This window comes from Anguilla rostrata, chromosome 4 (genome assembly GCF_018555375.3).
Source record: "Anguilla rostrata isolate EN2019 chromosome 4, ASM1855537v3, whole genome shotgun sequence".
NCBI classification, from domain to species: Eukaryota; Metazoa; Chordata; class Actinopteri; order Anguilliformes; family Anguillidae; genus Anguilla; species Anguilla rostrata.
In genome coordinates, this window is record NC_057936.1 from 15,650,386 (window position 1) to 15,672,497 (window position 22,112).

General features: G+C 43.3%; 1 protein-coding gene across 7 annotated transcripts in view; it reads left to right on the plus strand.

The window, feature by feature from the left end:
• The window catches only part of mllt10 (MLLT10 histone lysine methyltransferase DOT1L cofactor), a 74,112-nt gene extending 68,906 nt beyond the window's left edge, over window positions 1–5,206 (plus strand). For 4 of the 7 annotated variants that reach the window (XM_064330936.1, XM_064330939.1, XM_064330940.1 and 1 more), the window contains 7 exons: window positions 318–509; window positions 703–779; window positions 1,120–1,472; window positions 2,093–2,116; window positions 2,763–2,862; window positions 3,310–3,519; window positions 3,611–5,206. In XM_064330936.1, the coding sequence (XP_064187006.1) occupies window positions 318–509; window positions 703–779; window positions 1,120–1,472; window positions 2,093–2,116; window positions 2,763–2,862; window positions 3,310–3,519; window positions 3,611–3,658 (1,004 nt within the window). In that variant the 3' untranslated portion in view covers window positions 3,659–5,206. The remainder of the gene's footprint in view (window positions 1–317; window positions 510–702; window positions 780–1,119; window positions 1,473–2,092; window positions 2,117–2,762; window positions 2,863–3,309; window positions 3,520–3,610) is intronic. The other 3 variants (XM_064330938.1, XM_064330942.1, XM_064330937.1) reach the window with 2 other exon arrangements.
• The last annotated feature ends 16,906 nt before the right edge of the window (window positions 5,207–22,112 follow it).

The following is a 22,112-nucleotide window of genomic DNA, read 5'->3' on the forward strand; positions in this document are numbered from 1 at the left end:
ACTCTACACTTATATTTTTTATGATTAATAACTGCAGACTCTTTTCGACCATTTAATGCAGTTGGAGTCCTGTGGGGGGGGGGGGGGGACTGAGAGTAAACTCCTTTTGTTTGAAGGCATGTTTCTTCCTCTAGCATCTTTTCCACCTCTGTTTCCGCACGTCATCTTGACACTCTGTTGACACACAGCAGGAATGTGAGGCACTGATCTATCCTCGCTTTCTCTCACGTGCACTCATGTGCTCTCTCTATCTTGTCTCTTGTTCCTCTCTTGCTCTCATTCATGCTGCCTCATTCTTCTCTCTCTCTCTCTCTCAGTCCTCAGCATGCTGAAGTCTCTGCACCAGCTGCAGGTGGAGAACCAGCGCCTGGAGGAGCAGATAAAGAACCTGACCATGAAGAAAGAGCGTCTGCAGCTGCTCAGTGACCAGCTCTCTGTGCCTTTTCCCCCTGCTAGCAGTGTGGCCACTGCGTCCTCACCAGAGCTGCACCCCTCCAACACGCCCACAGGTGCTGCTGCACCCCGAAAATCCATCCACAGCCAATAACAGCCTCAGGCTAGGAAAATTTTCTCCTTAATTGTTCATTTCTGTGACACCTAAGTAACGTATTGTGTGCCATATTTAAAAATCACTGTTCTTTCAAGCCATTTTATTCATATGTCTATGTCGGACCAAGGTGACTGTGTCCCTCTCTTTGCCAGATGGACTGAATAGCAGCAAGAGCTTTCACCTGGGAAGCAGTTTTCTACCAGATTCCTCTTTAAACTTAACCACTCAGGTATTTCCTGCCTTTACCTCTGCGCATGTGCTAACCCTAGGTCCCAAATGAAAAAGGAAAAAGCAAGTAAAACACATTTTTATTACGGGTCAGGGACTTCATGGATTGTTTTAATACCTTAGAAGATACCTCAGAATCATAAACCTTTTACAGCATTGTCGAAGGCCCTGGATTAGATAAAGCTCTGCTGTACACCTTATGTGAATCGAGTGCAATGTAGTAGTCCTGTTTCAGCTCCATGTTGTAACACCCACATTAGCTCTGGGGAGCTGACACAGAAGCTGGTGTACTGAATGAGGAGGAGTCTCTCTCACAGTTGTCACCCATATGCGTCTCCCAGGACACCTCCTGCGGCCACAGCAGCAGCAGCTCCTCCCTCTCCACCCCTCCCTCGGTGGCCCACAGCCCCCCCCAGCCCGGCCAGCAGCAGGTGAATGGCCTGGGAATGGCGGGCGGAGCCATGCAACCCACGGCGGCCGGGGGGGCCACCACCGCGACCCTCCCGGGCATGGCCGGGGTCACAGGGCTGATGGGTGCCCTCCAAGGGGGCCCGCTGGCCATGAGCGGCATCGTGGGGGCCCTGAACGGCGTCATCCAGACCCCACCCGGCCTGGCGCAGAACAGCAGCCCCCTTTCTCACCCAGCCGCGGTGCCCAACGCGTCCCTGTCCATTCCCAGCAGCCTTAATAACAGGTTAGGCTCCTCCCCATTTCTCATGCTCACCTCTGCCTCAGAAACTCTGAGCTTCAGTCGTTTATGTAAGTCAGAGACAGCTTAGAGACCGAGAGTATCTTAAAGGAAACCTTAACATGTAATTGGCTCCTCTATTTCCTAAAATCTCCTTGGTGAAATCCATCATAGAAATTAAAGTATAAGGCTCACACATTATAATAGCCCTTGTGTTTGCTCGTTGTTGGGATGAAGACAAGATTTTTCAGTCTGTCTGAATCTTCATTGGGTCAGTCGTTGACCAGATGAAATTGTAGGTGGAATTGAAATTAGATTGTAAAAATTGTCTTTGTTTTTATCTCAACAAAAAGTGAACTTACAGGCTAAAATGGTGCAGGTGCCTTAGAACTGCCGTTGATTGCTAAATATCTTCTACAGTGGCAATATCACTGATTTTTACAGAATTCATCATATTAATTCTAGCCAAGGTTGTGTTCTGTGTTGGTAAGTGAAATGGGTTCATAACTCATAAAAATACAATAGGCCGCACCAATAAATGGAGCAGATCTAAATAAAATAAATGAAGCTCAAAGTTGATTCCTTGCATGTTTTCTCTTCCTGGCATTATTCATCTTGGATTGCAGCAGCACAACATCTGCAAAGACCAGGTGAGCGACTCACTGATGGCACAAGATAGCTGTAGGAACGCGTCCTGGCATCATTTGGTTTTAGAAATTTATGAATGTGATTGGTGTTCTTGATCGTTGCAGTACCTCGTCTATGAAGCTGTCATTGCTAATACTGATGTGCATTGTTGAGTCGCTAAGCGGAGCACTTGGCATCAATGACTGTTGTCAAGTGTTGGACTAAGCTTGTGTGTTTTCTGTGAGGTGGTTGTTTGGTGTTTATTGTGTGTATTGTGTTCCTTGGTGAGGTTCAAGTGAGAAACTGGTGTGATTTATAAGATCTGGGGGACAGATGCATAAAGATGTGGTTTCAGTATGACTCATTCGAACCTGAAAAATATCAAGGCAAAATCAAAGAAAAAAAAATTAAAGGCTAAGTTTAAACCACAAGCCATTTGCCGAAACTAGATCCTGGTACCTTTTAAGCCAAAATGTGTTTTCCAACCACAATTTCTGACAGCACTTCCAATAACAGAAATGGTGTCAAACCCCTTTATGCATGTATCAGACCTAACGGTGGACCTGCATGCGCGTGGTGGTTTTGTGAGAATAACGCGCGTAGCGAGCGTCGCGCTGAGCGTTGGCGAGCGCAGTCCTGACCGCGCGGCGCGCTGTGTGCCTTCCGCAGTGTGGCGCGTCTGGGGCTGCTCTCGGAGCAGCAGCAGCGGCAGATCCTCCTGCATCAGCACCAGCTCCAGCAGCTCTTCACCTCGCCGCAGCCCACGCCGGTAAGAGGGGCTCCCGTCACCCAGGTCCGGCTAACGAGCGCGCCGCGCGCTCAGCCTTTAACCCTTTAAGGTGTAAGATCAGAAACACGCGATTAGAACGCTCCTAACTGAACATTCTAATGCTGATGTAACAAGCACTACTGGTCATTGAAAGCAGTGGAGTTCTAGAATACCGAATCAGAATTTTGAAACGCATTCCAATAAAAGCTACTCTTCAAAGGGTTAAATAGCTTCCTTTATAATTTTGGCACTTAGGTGTGAAGACATATTCATTGCAGCATTGTTACACTTCTAACTTTACTGTATGTGTAGATAGAATGTGTTGTAAGTGAGTAAATAATGAGTAAGTGATTCCGCTAAATGGATAAATGTAGTAGTAATGTGAATGTGAGAGAGCCTGCCGTTTGTGGCCCGCCCTCACGCAGACGACCGCCCTCTCCCCTGTAGGAGCAGCAGCAGCAGGCCCTGCTCTACCAGCTCATGCAGCAGCAGCACCAGCAGCAGCACCAGCAGCAGCACGACCTGCAGCAGCTGCAGCAGTTCTCCTCCTCGCAGCTCCCCATCAACAGCCTGCTGCCGGCCGCGCAGGGCGCCATCGCGTCCAACCCCTTCCTGGCCATGCACGCGGACGCCGCCGCCGCCGCGCAGAAGAACATGGTGAGCAGGCGCGGCGCGGACGCACAGATACGCTGCGCTAGACGGACAGACGCCATGACACGCTCTCTCTCTCTCTCTCTCCCCCGCGCAGCGGCTGGCGGAGAAGGCGGGGTCGGTGGGGGGCCAGGAGAAGAGCTGACTGAAACGGGACCGCCCCTTTTAAGGATCGCACTTCCTCCCCCAACCCTCTCAGGGGCCAACCATCTCAGAACAAAGAGCAGCACACTGCGCTAGGCAGACACTCACAAAAACGTCTTATGTTGCACTAACTGTAAATTAAAATTGCTTCCATAAACGTAAACAATTCAGGGACTTCACATTTCTAAAGAGGAAAACTCTTTGAGTGAGCATGTGTGTATGTATGTGTACAGTACATGCATACACACACACACACACACACACATACATATATAAATGCTCACATGAACAGCGCTGTGGAAGAAAGTGCACTGGGAACCTGGTGACTGGCTTTGAGGGAGTGAGGGAGTGACTGCAGTCCGCTCTGCTTCTAGAACCTGCCGGTTTTAATCGCTGTGGGCATTAAGTTGCTTCAGGCAAAATAAAGCAGTGGCCAAAATGAATACAGTTGACCACAGCCAGTGCATCTCACAGGCATGTTCCACAAATGCATTTGCCCCAAATTTCTGCTGGTCTCCCTCCAGCCAAGGCTCAGCCCAAAGTTCCCGTGCACGCAGTGCATTTCTTTATTTGAGTCCCACTTTACTATCCTAGGACCAACGAACGAGTCCCCAGCCCAAGTGCCTGTTGTGTCCGTGGCCAGTGAGGCTCAGGATAATGCAGTGCACTCCTCTTCCCGAGCTCTGTCCCTTCACTCCGCCGGCCAGAGATCAGTACTCATGCGTTCACATCGATATCTGTAACTCAGGCAACGTGATCAAAAGCAAACGGGTGGGAAAGCTCCGTCTCTGAAAACCACACTGAGAAGCTCTTCGATCTTCAGTATTGTGCTGCATCCGAGAAACTGAAGCCAACTGTACATAATTCCTTTTTTATTTATTTGCATTTTTGTTCAACGGGCAGAAGATAATATATTTGAAGTGCCCAATTCTTTTGTGCATAATATTGTTACTGTACAAAGTGTTCTGAAAGTCAAGCTTAGATGACCTTGTATTTTATTGTATACATTTTAAATGACAAAATATATTTGCTGGATTTGAAGGCTAAAACTACTTGACAATTGAAATTGGTGTCTTGCTTTTGTAAATGCCCTGTGTCTCCTGAGTGTACAGAATGAAGGCCGTAGTCCAGGACCTTCACGGGTTTGAGTAGTGCAGCTTTATTGTTTGTGTAAATGTGATTCTCCTCGATGGTGTCAGTTCTTAATGCAGCCTCAAGTTTGTGTTCAAATTTTTTATCTCCGAAATTCTCAACAGAATATTAATTTATTTTTATATATGCAGGGATGTTTCAGGAGTCTTGCACCTTTTTCTTGATACAAAAACATGCATATTTTGTACTTCTGAGCAAGATTTATGTTTGTCATTCTTTAGGCGTATATATGAATCTCTTAAGGCATTGTATTTCATAGTAACACCAAAATGCTTTTGAAGGGAGAATCCAAGTGAACACACAAACATCATGATGTACATTGTTTGTAGCAAGAACCCTCAATTCTGATAATGTAAAATATTGTGTAAAATTAAAACATTTTTACAGTACAACAAAAGTGCTTTATGGATTAAGAATTCCTTCAGTCTCTAGCTGCAAAATGATCATAGTACGATAAAATCAGATGTGTGATCAGGTACTTCCCTGGTATAACCAAACAGAATGTATTCCTAAATATTGACCAAAAATAATTTTGTGCAGTCGGGTAATAAATAAGAGTTTAAATGCATTTATCTCTGTTCTAGACTGACTAGCACCTTACAACTTGATTCCATCTATGCGATTACCCAGCTTGGTTTGATTTACCACGCCTTGCTTACAGGTCTACTTTACTAGGTAAGAAATTGCCATTAATCATGGATACATCCCATAGTCATGGAGTTGGGGGGAAGACAAGGATATTGCTAAATAAGACCAGTTCTTGATTGGCCCAGTTCTTGACCTATTATTTTTTCTCCTGTAAAAGTTCCTCTAGGTTCTTGTAGATAATACATTCTTCCTGAGAATGTGAGGGAATGGCTGCTCAATTAAACTGAACTTACAGACTTGCATAAGATGATTACAGCAACTAAATCTAAAATGAGATCCATTTATAGGAGGCCTGCACCGCAACACTGTTTATACATTAAAATCCCACGTGATTTTTCTGTGATGTCACGTTCAAATACTATTAGTATGGAACTTTGAACAGAGCCAGAATTTTAGGTTTTTGTTGTGATGGCTTGTGTTTAGCAAGTTATGCAAAAAAGTTTTGAATATTTGTGACCCTGGCTTGATCCCAAAATATAAAGTGATCCCGTCCCTGGTATAAAATGGGCATAGTGAAAAAAACTAACATTTCCCCAATATAAAGTGTAATTCTCTATAAATAAATGTCATTATCAGCTTGGTGCAGCTTAGCATTTCTGGTATGCTGCTGCCATGTAGAAATCTGTGTAACAGAGGACAAGATCCATAACCAGTTTATATTGGGTAGGACTCGATTCAGACTGCAGTTTGGAATCTTTAAACTCATATTTTGTCCACTGTTGTTGACTCCCGTAGTTCAGAACTAATATTTTCAGTGAATGAACTGCAGTAGTGGCATTCATTACATCTTCATAAAAAGAAGACCACATGTTACATTTAATTCAGTTCAGGTTGAAATGGAAATCAGCTGAAAGCATCACCAGGAGGAAAGGTTTTCATTGAGACTGTTTGTATTCATGCAAGTACACTTGATGCCATACTGCATTGTCACAATTAATTCTGTGTTGAATTGTGACCGTAATATCCTTTTTCCTTCAGTGTAGTCTGGCACATACCCTGACTAACGCTGAATATTCACACGGCACCACTCGCTAAGAGAGGCGATATGCTTCCTTCTAATCTGGTTCAAGGTGAAATCAAGATGGACCAGCGTCATCACAGCCTTTTCACTTGCAAAGTGCCATGCACCCAGAGCTAGTCACACTGCATACCACTTAACACCTATCCTCCTAGGCTGAAATACAGAAATTCAAAATGCAGCCTCACTGGTTAGTGATGAAAGGCCTGTCACGGTGATCTGAGGTTCAGCTCAGCACAGCATGCGCGAAACTCCTCCGGCAAGATGAAGTAGTGATTACATAAGGACAAATTGGCCTTTCATTTCATAGCAGGCAGATTTAATGCTTTTGCAGTCATCTGACCAAAGATTGAGTTTGATGTCTCTCGACTTCAGACCACAAATTTATCACGTTTAACATCAGTCCCTTGCACTAAAAATATTCTGGATGAATTTGAAATGGGGCTTTGCGCGAAAACTGCGTTTTCCCACATTTTATGAATTGGGATACCTCTAAAACGCCTCCTTTGAATGTTTGGACTGCAATATACTGCATACCTGATGTTCACTGTCCACATTGATCTGGTAGCCACAGAGACTAGAGGCATTGGCCTGCCATGTAGCTTGGTCTTATCCAGCATCACCAACTTGACAACATGGTCCTAGGGCTAAGCAGTGGCAATAGTGTGAGACATGGGGGGGAGATTCTACTGGTGTGATGCCTATTCCAGGAGTTTGTGCTGTTGTTTAGTCCACACTTGGATAGCAGCAAGGGATTTTTCCTGTGCTAGGTTCTGCTGGTTCCTGCTGTCTTCGCCCATTGTCTCTCAGTGCATATCCCTTAGACTTGACCTCCCATTGTATCAGTCCCATACATTGTGCAGATCACTGGGTGTCTGCTTTTCTGGCATGTTGAGGCCTTACACCAGAGTGCTGCCCTCAAACCCTTCTGTGTCTGAGTGCTGACACTGAGCATTTTCAAGTACGACTGAATCGCAAATGGACGGATGGAGAGAGAAAAGGACAGACTGAGTATCACTAGAGTGATAATGAACACTAACACACTGGTATATTGTAAGAGTGTATAACAAGCTACAGCAGATGAAGTGTCATAGGATGACCATTGGCTTACATCCTTCCGTCCATTATCTATACCCACTTATTTTTGGTCAGGGTCAGGTCAGAGGGGGGTGCTGAAGCCTATCCCAGCAAGCATAGGGCGAGAGGCAGGAATACACCCTGGACAGATAGCGAGTCTATCGCAAGGCACACACACCATTCACTCACACACTCTACCTATGGGCAATTTTGAGTCTCTGATTTAGCCTACCTTCATGTTTTTGGACTGTGGGAGGAAACCAGAGTCCATTGGCTTTCAGATGGAAAATAATGTTATAATGTGCAGTGGACTATAGAACATCTCAAGAACTTTGTATGGCACTGCTTAGACCTGTTGAACCATTTTACCAAAAATATAGAACTAAAACACCAAAGTTCATTCTTTCACCTCTTGTGGCCATTTTTCTTATATTTTAAAGGAAAAACCTACCATTTACACCCTTTTTTATTTCAGTTTGTAACTCCCACCATTGCAGTACAGAAGGCAATGAAATATAAAAAATCATGCATAAAAAAAATTATTGGGCCATAAAAGTAATCATACAGAAATCACAGTACCCGGTCTCTCCAAGTTTGTAGGCATATAAAATCATCATATTTAACAGCAAAATTGTTTTCAAGAAATGATGGTCTGAAAATAATGACTATATTATAATATAATTTAAACTGTATTTGCAAATTATTAAATTAATTAATTCAAATAGTCCACAACATGAAATGCATTGCTAAGGTTAGTTGTAGGATATGTTCATGGCTGTTTTAAGTGACTGAGAGAGCTATTAAAGACTAGGTTGCCATGGCATATCTGCGTACACTCGTAATACTATATTTAGCTAATAATAAATCATCATGCTTGTTCTCAGTGAAATAAGCAAATGTTAGGTAGTTAAAATTAGAGATTGTCCCAGATTATAGAAATAGACGTTGGTTTACACACATTAAGATCAAGTAAAGTAGCTATGAATCAGTGGCAGCCTGAGATATACTAAAGACAACCATTTGATCATAATTACCCTGAATCCTTTTTAATCATTTTGTTTGACTAAGATGCACGCCAGTCTAAATGATCATTGCACACTGGCTGATAATTCCAATTAACTTCATTGTATTTCATATGATAGCTTTCTTTGTATGCTACACATAAACTCACAAAGGGATCAACTGAAAACATGTAGTATTTAATAAAAATGGCAACCATGTTAATCATGAACAAAAGGTTTCAGACTCTCAACGTTTGAATACAAAGAATCTGCATTTCCTGTGTGTTTTATGGTTTCTCTGCTACATTTCCTGTATGTAGCTATGTAGGTCACCAATGCTATGTATGCCCTCTATAGCTCAGATACACCATATTTTATACAATTTATTATATTCAGATTGTTCCAATAGGTAAGCTACTTGACAAATGAGCTCCATTAAAAGGGCATAAATGGAATTTCAAATATTAGATGAATATTTTCAAATATTAAAAAAACTTCTTATTCTCAGGCAAAATACACATCCAGAACAAAGTGCTCCAAATCTGTTAAATTGAAAGTGAATCTGTGAATACCGAGGAAGGTTAGGAAAGGCCAGAGATCAAGAAAGAGGTTGATGCCCCTTTATTAAAGATGACACTTCCCCACTGCTCTGTGTCCCCCCTCCCTTTGCCAGGTGCAGTGTGAATATAAGGGAGAATTAGGAACCAGGAGTCCTGTGGTGTATCATTTTTCGGTCTCCTTGTTCATAAGGGATGTGCTCAGCTTACAATCAGGTAACAAAAGGAGGGCCAGCCTCATTTACCACTGCTGGGGCTTATCTGGAAACTCAGCTGACGAAGAGCTTTTTATTTGGGGGTTCAGTTTAGCTTTTTCCCCAAAGGCCCGTCCCCATTTGTTCACTGTCCTTGACTTGCCATTGCTCCTGCAACTCAGAGCTGGCATTAGGCAGAAATCTCAGATTTAATGAAACTATTAAAAAAATAAAAGCTTTCAAATGATTCATAACTCCATTAGACCGTAGGTCACGTACCACAGCTGATGACGTGTTTGTAACCTGGCCCCTTTGTAGGTAGCTGTGGACAGGCCACGAGACAAGGCTGACTTCCAGCATTTGTTTTGAATTTGCACTTTTGCAGAGAGATAAATATCTGCCAAAACTGAAATGCGGGTAACGTGGCGAGCGCAATTAGAATTAGTTGACTAGCCAATCACTCACTCTGTCTATTGTGGCTCGACGCTGCCCTCAGGGGAGAGGCAGGGGACGGTATGTAAACCGCCGACCCCCCGTGTGTCGGTGAGGGCTGTCAGACACTGAGGCGGAGGGTCAGAGGGCTGGCTACAGTGACCCCTGGTGTCCTGGAGTTTAGGAGCATAGCCTGAGAGCCTGACCAAAGCTTAGGGGGGTTACTCAGCAGATGTTTGGAGTGAGAGAAGAGGATTAAGGGGTCAGTCTACAGGAACCTCACCTCCCCGTAAACACCGTAACCTGACACACGTGTGCTCTCTCTCTCTCGCTCCTTCCTCCCATTCTTCCCTCTATCCTGTCATCTCTTTTTCCTCAATCCTTCCCTTTGTTGCTCACTATATCTGCTGCTCCTCTCTCTCGTTGGTATCTCTCCTCTTCTCTCTTTCCTCTCAATCTCCTTGCACGCTTTGTCCCAGTACATGCTCCACCCTGAAACTGTGTTCTTCCTCCATTGCTTTATTTGTTCATTTTTTCATTTTATTGGATCTGACCAATTTACTCTGCTAGTTCCCTATTTTGCCATTCTTCTTTCTCTCTGAAATCTGAAACCTTTTCCCTTGTTTCAGGTTTAATTTTCCTGCCCCTGTTCAAGCAGCCCAGGTCACCCAATCCACCCCCACCCCCCACCCGGCACCCTCCACCTCCCCCAGCTCCCCAGCTCTCCAGCTCTCTCCCCACCCCCCTCCCCCCTCCCACCTCTGTCCTGATGACTTCCAGCTGCCCAGGGACTACAGAGGGAACCACTTGCTCACATCTGCTTCTGCTTTGGCTAATTAATAGCCCCCTTCCCTCTGCCCCTCTTCCAGTTAGGCCCTCAATCCCACCCATCCACCCACCCCCACTCCCCTCCCACCCCCCACCTTCTTTTTTATCAGCCCTGTCACTCATATCCAGGCTGTTTAAACAGCCAAACCTCCCCCGACCACCCCCTCTCTCACTCTCACCCCGCCTTACACTCCTGTCCTGTTAGTCTTTACCCCCTCACTCACCCCCTTCTCCTCAACCCATTGATTCACATCTAGAGAGTTTGGACACGCCCCCTACCACTAACCACCCACCAACCCCGTCCCCCCTCCTCCTTCTTCCCGCGAACCTTCTTTCCCGTTCCCAGCCCCCTGTTCCCAGCTGAACTCATGTCCCTCACTGACTGGCTTGACTTCTGAGCTATCTACTCCTACCGACCCGGTGAGCTCCAGTCCGTCCTACTGCCTGAAGAGAAATCGGCACAAAGCGGGATTTGGTCGTGCGAGCGAGCGAGCGATCGAGTAGGGAGAGAGAGCCTGAGGCAGGGGCTGAGAGGGATGGGGGGTGGGAAAATGCCTCTGATGAAGATTAATCATCACTCTCAGCTACAGCCCAAACATATTTATCAGGAAACGGACCTGCCTCGATTATCACACCAAGTGTCCAACAACAAGCCAAACCAGACTAAATAAGAGAGGATAAATAATTCAAACAGAAGCCCAAATGACAGACAGTAAAATACTGATTGTGGTGAACTAGACTGAGCAGGAAAGATAGATATATACAGACAGGCCAGTTAAACAAGAAAGGAGAACAAATGTCATAAATTGTGAAATGCAGGACATGGCCCTAAAAATCATATCATACTAGCGTGCGTCCATTTCTAAAATGATAAATCTACCTCCTTAACACCAGCCTGGTCATTGCACTGTGTCTCAATCATTTTTCATGTACAAACTAAGCACGCTGAAATTTTAAGTTCCTTATTCTTCAGACATTCTCTATTACCTGAACTGAAGAACATTTGTTCTTCTGAATGTGTTTCCCTTGTTTGAAATAACCAGAAATTTCCATTAAAAATAAAGTTAATTGTAACTAACCATGTGCTAATTCAAAATATCTTTTTGATATTCCTTTTTCATTTTAAAGACATAATCATGAAGTGAAAAAACTTTCTATTATTATTTTAACTGCTATTTAATCCAAAGAAAAACAGCAAGTGAAATTATCCTTCAAAAAGTCAAAATTAAATTTTTTATTAACTCAAACAAACCTTAAAACTAAGAAATATTGGATTTAAAATTTGGTAGGTAATGTACACTGACAGGGATTGTAACTGAACCATCAGCAGACAATTATTGCTGGAGATGAATAAAAAAAATGTTTGAATGGCAGCGGGTATTAGCATTAGGAAATACTGTATTCTGAGTGGTGCCATGCCCTGCCATCAGTGACTAAGCTTGAAATTAAAGATGATAATCCATGGAAATGAATCCCAGGGAGGTATCTGGCAGCTATATCTAGGTGTTCACTGCGAGCAAAGCACTTTGCAGAGACGAGAGGAACGGCTGTGGAGAGCACTTATATATTTAGTGGAGGAGCAGCTGCTAAAATTCCCACAGAGGACTTCTGGGCATAAGAGGAAAGGAACGGCATCCCATACTGGAGCACAGCATTCCTGTCACAAGCAACACTTCACCACCAGACTCCTGCACATTGTTTGCAGCCACAGATAGAGCAACCAGTACCGGTGTATTTAAAAAAATGAATCAAATTTCAGAATCCGAGCTTCCAAATTGTATTGAGGCTCCATGTTTGATCCAGAGGGTGGTACACCTGGTCAGGGAATGACTCAACCACACATATAGCACACAATGAAAAAAGTGCAAGTATCCAGATTGATGAGCTGACACGGAGGACACTGATTTAATGTGCAGCACACACCAGCTTTAGAGCAGCAGGTCTCCTGGAGAGAAGCTCCAATCAGAACTTTGGGAAACTCCGCAGTGAGGTCAGACGCCGGAGCATGGAGACCCATCTTTATAAAGGGCCTGGATGGAAGGCCTCTTCATTTATCACCGGGAGGATGGCAACCCCACACACCCGTACATTGTTCCCACCCCTGTCCACCTCTCCATCTCTGTCGGCCTGTAACATGAGAAGCAGCACTTGGCCAAGGTGCAGAAGGCCCTCAAGTCTTGGGCTCGTCAACAAAAAGCTCTCCACGACCAGCACACCAGCGAATCTTCTCCCTCTCCTCTGCTTATCCTCATCTTTCCTTGATTGTGTGAGATTGGAAGCAGGCGAGGGGGGTTAATTCTGTCTGGATTCATCCCATCTCAAGCTGGACCCCCACCGGTTTCCCTACTGGTGGATAATGGGCCAAGTCTGACTGGGTCTGGTTCAGACACATCGTTCTTCATTAGCAGACAGTTGTATTCTTCTGCTAAAAACAGCCAACCCCTCCACCCCCAAATCATAAACCACACATTCTTGCAGTTTAATATGCACATTCTTTGGATTTTCATTTTTATCACAGAAAATGAACTGGAAAAAGGATATGAGCCACTTCACAGATTGTTTCCCGTATGTTAAAATGCACATGTGCTGAGGCACTGCACAATTTAATTTAATTCATATTTCCAATTTTGTTTCATTGACAGTGATATTTGGACAATTAAAGAAACTTCAATATTTTTTCCAGGTGACGTTGGCATTTTTTAGCAACAAAAAATATGAAAAGCCCATGTACTAAAAATCTTTGCATGAATCTGTGTTGATAAATGTAATGAGAAAAACCTGAAGTAACACAAGTGCTGAATAACTGCAGAAAAAGAAAGGTTTCTGTTTCTCATTGTATTCAGATATCTGTCATATTTTTTGTGACACACTATGCAGCAGTACTCTATAGGGTTACATGTAGAGTTTTGTGGATTGTGGCCAATTTCATTCCTCTCCTTCCACTTAGGAACATGTGGCCAGGACAGGATTTTTTCCATCATTCTTTTAAAACCCCATAAGCTTGCAAAAATGTTGTCATCCTGTAAATCGACAGCTGGGTGCGAGCAATTAGCACATGCCTGAATGTCAATTAACTGGATCAATAAATTAAATAAAGAGAGCCAAGTGATTTCCAATCAGGTGCACAACAATTAAAAAAGGAGTTGGAGTAAGGAGAAACTTGTGTGCAACAAAAGATTTTGAGAGAGAGAGAGAGAGAGAGAGTAAGAGAAAGAGGGGGAGGGGAAGGGGGGGTCCCCTGACAACTGAAAGCCGCATGTAAGTAATTTGAAAGGATCACTATGTTGGGTCACTCTATGGGCCTGGCCCGGCCCAGTTTGGATTATCACAGAGCTGGAGGGAGAGAGGGAGCCGGCAGAGGTGAGTGACCTCCACAGAAGAGGGGGGAGGTTGCGGTGGGGTGGGGTGGGGTGGGGTGCAGGGGGGGGGCGGGCACTGGGAGGGGGCAGACTCCACAGTTACGCAAAGCCGCCGTGTGACACTAATCCGCCCTGTCATTCTCTCTCTGTGCGCTAACCACACTGACATCCGCCCGCCGCTCCCAGGGCTTACAGCGCCCGGGCCTCTCCTCGCCACTCCTCTCGTCCTTCCTGCCCTGATCAATAGCTCTCTTCTCATCTGCGCTCGCCTTTCTTCTCTCTCTCTCTCCTTCCATCACTCTCCCTCTCTCTCCCTCCCTCTCTCTCTCTCTCTCTCTGAAAAGGACGGCTTCCCCTCCCTTCCCCTCTCCACTCGTACACAACAGGCAGGCCTCCCTCCACATCCAGCAGTGTTGCTACCACTGCTCCAAAGCCCCCTCTTCAAAAAACTGAAGAGGGAGAAGGTATAAGAATGAAGCAGGCCTCCCTGGCATTAGCATGCAATTGTAAAGCGTGCCTCTCTGCTGCTCTGCTCCCTTCTCCCCTTTCACTCCTCAGCTCCTGTTTCTGCTACATCTGGAAATACAAACACCTTTAATGCATTATATATTCATATAATATAATGTAAATCTACTTTGGTTTTCCCCCCTGATTATTCTTGCCCTCTGGCTGTATAATTTATAGTGCCAAATTTACATGAACATACACAATGCTGCCGGAACCCATTCTTTCGCATCCAGGTTTTAATATTAAGCCTACATATGTGTTATGGCAGTTAAATGATAATTACATATTATAGATATTGCACCATAAATTAGTGTTTTTAATATGACCATTTAAACCATATGATTAACAGAAAAAGCAGGCTCATAAACATTGACATTTAAAAAATATAACCAAAATGTAAAACCAGCATGGAATGTCAACACAGGATAAAATCTTTTCAAACTTTTTATTGGCTAGTAGTGGCTAATATTTCAGTCAATGAAAAATAAATCTCAATAATGAACGCATAAATACAACTTATTAAATGATTACATATCATTTAAATAATACAAAAACATGTGCATGCTACAATATGGTTTTTCATATAGGTTACACACTCAGTATTCATAACGACACTGTATAATCTAAACAGATACGAATGCTTGCGTGACAAATAAAATAAGATTCATAATTAAAAACACACGGGAAGCAAACGGCATTCACTCCGATAACGGGAGAGGGACAGATTGGCTGGTTGCGTTTGTTAACCGCACTGATGTAGTGGAAGCGAGAAAGTTTAGTGTTTTTCTGAATTTTAATGTGGAGAAATCACGAAGCCTCCGGATCGGTGTTTGTTTGTTGACTACTTAAGTTCCAGTTTCAATCAGCGACTAGCCTACTTTTCTGGACGGTGCGACTAGCAAGCAGTCAGCTTGGAAAACTGCCACCGCGAAAAAAAAAATTCTTTCTTTCGGAGACAAAGCTGCTATTCCCCTCAGCAGCGGTCATTTTACAGCGAGGACGAACAGCTACAGCTTGAGCCGTGCACACACACGCGAACGGCAATTTAACAGACATACAATGAGAACATTATTATTACTATTATTATTATTATTATTATTATTATTATTATTATTATTAGTAGTAGTAGAAGTAGTAGCAGCAGCAGCAGCAGCAGTAGGCTAGTAATAGTAACAACAACAACGAATGAAAAAAAAATGAAATAATAACTGTAGACTATGGATGAATTCATACATTATTTTTTATTTGGCAGACGCTTTCCAAAACGACGTACAATAGGTGCATACCGAAGGTCGACACAGTTGCATTAAAATAAGTTGCGTTCATTGCATTTAACCGTGGAGTAGCCTAAAAGATCAAGCTGTCCCACTACAAAACATGCTTGTTATTAAAGCACACGACTACATAACTATGGCAAACAACTCAGACCCAATTACAATGGTGCAAAAAGCAACGGATAGGCCTATCATTTGCAAAACAGAAATGTAATAGTATTACGCAGAAACATCGGGCAGGGTGATCTCTTCTCAGAATACCAATGATACAGCTTTGAGTGTAATAATAATAATAATAATAATAATAATAATAATAATAATGAGGCAAAATTAAATAAAACCACAAAACTACATTCATAAAAGAGACTAAATTTCATACTCAGTTTATTCGCCGTTGCCCTGGCAAAATGGCTCTCTTGTTGTCAAAGTGCCGATACCCTCTTTATGAACTCACACGGCTATAGCCCGCTGCCGAGAGGCCCTGTTAAGAAAAAGGGTCGGAATTCCACTATTTTCTCGGGCGACCCCGAGGCACCACTTTCGGTGGATCTATGAGACGAAAACACCGATGATTAACAATTCTATATCTTTATTTTAATATTTATTGTTGAGTACATAAGTAAAGACGTTGAATCCTAACGGTGTCAACGAGTTGTAGTTGTATTGTATTTTCATTCATATAAATTCTAAAGTTAGTCAGAATCTGGTGCTTACAGACCAGCCTTTCTTAATGGGCCTATATACCGTGTACAAGACTTGCTTATAATAACTGTTTACATTACTGGCTATTGAAATTTAACTAAAATTATTAGTATCCAGTCTTTAACGTACAGACATTTTAAACTTAGGTTACCCAAAAAGCCAAACAAAAACGCTGTAGTAAAAAAGTAACTTAAAAAAAAAAAAAAAATCTGATGCAAATTCAACATTTTAAAGAAATAAAGTTCCAGTTAAAACTGCCATATTTAGAACGAGTTATCTGAAACATTTGTGCACATCGTACACAATATTTTTCTTTGTAAGAATATGATAGGTTACGTTTAAATTCGCGACAGTATATATATATATAAACTTCTTTAAGATAAGTGTTGTGCTTTGTTAAAGGCTTATTTAGATTTTTTTTTTAAAGAAATATGGTATAGGGCTTTTAAGCTTCTTCAAAGATGGCCCTACGTGCTAGAGATTTATCAGACCTATACTCGATTTAAATGTGACAGGATATAGAATTGAAACATTTATCACACACAATCAGGTAAAAATAGATACACCATTGGTTCATTATTTGACCAGTCCTCATAATAATTAATAAAATGCTCAGGAAAGGGAAAAATCATTTCATCTTAATTTAGTCCTCTCCACTCATGTCAAAAATAGGATGTAAATTATACATAATTCTTGATACAGGAAGAGCTATTAATTTTGAAATGGAACATGGAGGTTTGCAGTGATAAGCTCACCTGCTGGATTACTGTGTTAATTATGTACATGGAGCTTTGGATCACCCGTACATGACGGCTGGTGGGAGCCCTAGCGCCGGTCAGGAAGAGCTGCTTCAGCGCCGTGCGCGTGGTATATATTCACGTCATCAACAAGGCGGCCTGTTAGCCTCAGAATCCCTGCACCAGTCAGGCGTTTCCATTAATTATTCACAAAGGGCTTCCAATAAGACGCGCCGGGCCCTTTCCGTGTGGCCTGGGTCTAAGGGACCGCTTGTCCTCGGGTATTCATCACTAGTGACCTGAGCGTGCGCGCTGCGTGGCTCGGAGGACTGGCTGTAGCGAAATTACGGGTTCGGACACATGAATGCTGATTCAGAGTAAATCATTAACGGGGGCGCGGCAAGGGGAATATGAGAGATATATACATGCAGGCGATCCAGTCAGTCCAGGATAAAAAATGACAAAGGGATGCTAGCAGCAGCTGGCCTCAGTGTGGACAGACAAAGAGAGGGAGGGGGAGATCTGTTTAGCAAAGAGAGGTACCATCCATAGCACTGACCTGAGAGCAGAGAGTAAGAAATGACCCCAGGGTGGTGTACACAGTCATGTTTGCTCTTTTCTCATTTTTGCATAAACTTCACATGTATATGAACATTCCACAGAATTTTAGGAAGACAAGATGTTAATTTGTTTATATTTGGAACACAAAAAGGAATACTATACTTTTCCACTTTCATATGAAGACTTCATATACAGAGGACATACTTTAGTATTAAAATAGAAAATTTATTGAAACAGACATTTGAATTATGTGCATTATGGTCTCATTTATGCAGTATTGACATATTGTTCTTGACACCGCATTCTAACATTAGCAATGGAATATGCATGTATAAGAACACCACATTCTTAAATTATTATCTCCCATGAAAGACATGTGTGATTAATGTTTATAATTGGAATTTAAAGCAGGAAGGACAGTTGTTTGAGGATGGAGGGCTTAAATGTGTTGTCACCAAATAAAGTGACCATATCCAAGTTATTAATAGAATGGTGTGCCTCAGTTGTGTTTGCACAACAATAAATATTTCTATTAATGAAATATTTCTAATGTTGTAACGCACTTAAATCTGCAATTCATATGGCCTCCCAATCCTGCTGAGAAAAAAAGGTTGGCGGTTATTGTCAAGGAAATATAAACAAAAGCTAAACAGGAGTACATGACATGCAAAATGCTGGCCTTACAACTCCATTTATCCACCTACCAAATAAATTTATCATTCAAAGATAGACAGTGAACAGACAGCACACTCCCACATTTCACCTGTGCAAGCTAGGAATTATCAAATCAAGCAGGCTAAGATGACAAACCAATAATTACATGACAGATGTTGATCTGCAACTCATAGGTGGTTTGAGCTGCAAAATTATAGCGACACACTGATAGACAGTAAAGTTAAAATTGCTACTGAAGAATAATTTACTGACATTAGGAAGTTAAAATAGTGAATGAAGAAATCTCCAGAGTGGGGGAGTGTCTCATACAACATGCCAATTACACACACACACACACACACACACGTGCATGTGCATGTATGTGTGTGTGTGAAATATTTTTCTATGTGCTATACAAAAAATCCTTGCCACATTCATACTATTAGTTATGAGTTATTAATCAGTACCACTACAAATAACTTCCATCATATCAGTGCAATTTGATTGCAAGATATATTTCAGAGCATTCCTGGAAAATACTTGAAACTCAAAAGTCAAATGCAATTTCTCCATTTATGTCCTTTAATACCAAAATCTGGTCCCACAAAATAAAGCCCTCTTCATTGGATAGATATAAAAATTGTCTTGATATGAATACCAAACAATAATGCAAAACACAAGATTATATATATATATATATATATATATATATATATATATATATATATCCCACAATTGTGCAGGCACTGTATATCAATTAGAAAATGGGAATTGATATATTACAAGGAATTGGTGAAATGCCCAAACCAGAAAAAAAAACCCTGAGATCAACAACCTCAGTCAACGTAAGAGAGGGAACTCAGAACAGAGAGGGCTCTCAGAATGCTGTGCAGACACCAGGTGTGCCTTTTTTGCCACTGTAATCTGTGCACCCTTGAGGCTTCGCCCATATTGCCCTGTCTGAGCGGACAGCAAAGAGCAAGGTTCCCTTCACGGGGAAAGACGAGGGCGATCACAAAGAAGAAGCACTGCGTCCAAAATTACGAGACCAGCTGAAATCATGCGCGCCCCAAGCTGAAGTGACCAACGCTTACAGCCCCATAACTTTGGGGGGATGCGCCGTGTTTGCGTCCCACGCCGCAAGCCTCTGAGAGAAGAAAGAGAGTGAAAAATCAATAGCCGCGCTTTCCCCTCAGTTATGGCTAGGGACATCTGGTGAACAATGCAGGCAACTTCCTTCAAGCGAGCTGCATACAATTTTGCTTTTTTAAAAGAAAAAAAGCGCACAGGCAAAGCATTCTCCCTCTTTCGTCTCTACATCTCTCTCTCTCTCCATCTCTCTCACAAGTGGCTGGGGCTATTAGGGAGAAGAAGACCAAAAGAAGAAGGGGCGGGGGGAGGGGGGGGGGGGTTGCGCGTAGAGGAGAAAAACCTTGAGAGACGAGCCATTTGGAGTCGAACGCTGTGGCGCACGGGGTGGGAGGGAGAGAGGGACCTTCTCCTGTTTCACTCATGTACAGATGTGGGGAGAGCCCGCGGTGCAGAGCAGGTGGTGGAGAGCGGAGATGACCACAGAGGTACCGCCTAATACAGGTTCACAGGTGCGCTCCCTCCCTCCTTTTCTCTATCATTTTACCACAGTGATTCCACCCCCCCCCCTCTATTTCAGCCCCCAAGCAGAAGTCCAGATGGAACAGAAGACAGAGCTAGAGAAGATGACGGAGGGAGAGCAAGAGAGAGAGAGAGAGGGGGAGAGAGAGGGAGAAAGAGCAGTGAGGGAGAAGAGGCCAGACCCTCCCAGGGCAGGAGCGAGGGCTGGTTGAACACGGGCGCTGACACAACACCCACAATTAGCGGCAGCCGCTCCGCATTGTTCGCCCCGCCGCTGACAGACAGCACGCATAATGGCCACCGTCAGGGCCGGGAGAGGGAGAGGGAGAAATCCGCTTTTCGGGGGGTAAAAAAACAATGAGGAAAGAGAGCAGCAAATGGGTTTTTCAGCGTGTGAAAGGCTGACCTGCGATACGATTGCATAACTCGCGATACAGAGGGTCCTTGCAGGGAACACGCTGCATAATTAAAAGGCTCCACCAAGGACAGGATTCCCCAAAGCCAAAGCTGTGTGTCCGGACTGAGCTGAACCCTCATTAGAGTATAACGTGTCTCTTGTGGTATTCTTAGGTAAACGTCTGCATGATGGACACTCTCAAAACGCACAACATTCTAAGCAATGCTAAAGTCCGCATCCTACTTTCACCTTGTCGTAAGGATTGAGTTCATCCAAAATTCTTTTAACCAGACAAAACCATATAGCTATACTGAAAGCACACCTTGAAGTACCTCTCCAATTTCCTTCCAATTTCATACTTAATATTCTTCAAAGGAAGAAAAGAGAAAGAAATCTGCTGCCACTTTGGAACAACATCCCTTCTAGAACACTTGAGTCATTTACTACAGATGCCAAGGGTTTGTCTCTTCAGTGCTCCTCAGCTGGATTACTTATTAGAATGTACTGTGGACTAGAAGTAAAGACGATTTGAAGATGAAGGTTTGGAAATAGGGAATGGCCTCAGTTGATGAAGAATCTTGGGGCCTGTGATTGCAGCAGCAGGTGTGATGTTCCTCTGTACCGGGAGGTTTAGGAAAGTGGAGAGGGGCCTGTGTGTGTCTCAGCGGGGGTCTGTGTGTGGGACAGGGGTGACGAGGAAAGAAGGGAGCAAGGCTTTACGTGTCCCCCTGGTGACAGCTGGGCTGGAACAAAGCACGTCTATTATTGCACTCGTCCCTTGCTCTATCCCGTTCCCCTCGCTCCGGAGCGGAGATGCAAAGACCAATAGACCGGGTGGCGTATGCTCCCTCAGATCCGCACAGGGACTGCAGCGCAAACAGCGTGCACTGGACCCTGCTCTCAATACCTCCGCCTCAAATGTCATTCAAGCCCCTGCTATTCACGGCGCACAATCCAAACAATGCAGCAAGCAAATGTGTTTTTGTGCAAACGCCGTGCTGCAATGCGGGCTCGCGAATAGTTCGAGGCCACATACCGCAGCGACTGTTTTCTCGCATTCTCGCGTGGTGTTGTGCAAGCGCACATTAATGTAACTAATGAAACAAGCGCTGACAGGATGCAACTGCCTTGTAAATGGAAAAAAAAAGATACCATGACTGCCGCAGGGTTTGAAAATACTTTACAACAACATTAGCACTATTGCTGCGGTTGTTGAGCAAAAACCTGTAATGAAGCACATGCCACAAAACTTGCACGGGCTTTTCAAAATGTACACGTATACGCACGGATGGTGATTCTGAACAGTTTTACTGTACATGCATGACTTCCAGCTTGGCATTGCAGTTGAATTTGAAAGGTCGCTACCTTTTATTTTCATTTCAGTAGCCATTCAACTAATGGAAGAAATGTTTCCTCTCTGTAATATTGGCAAGTATTTTTAATACCAACCCAGGTCTATTTGATATTTTAAATTATTTTTTAAATTCATTTTAATGTAATCTGCATACAGTATATTAGCAATGACATGGATGCATACCTATAATGGCTATTGTTATTATGTTAAATGAAAATTGAGCAAGGAAGACTGGGAAAGCTGTAAAACTATATTGTAAATAAAAACGTAATCTGTGCAAGTGTTTCTGGACAAGAGTGCCTGCTAAATACCAAAATGCAACATATGAGCAGTAGGCCTTTCAAATATTTCTGAAGCTTCCAAAGGAACAACTAAAGATGCAAACACAAAAA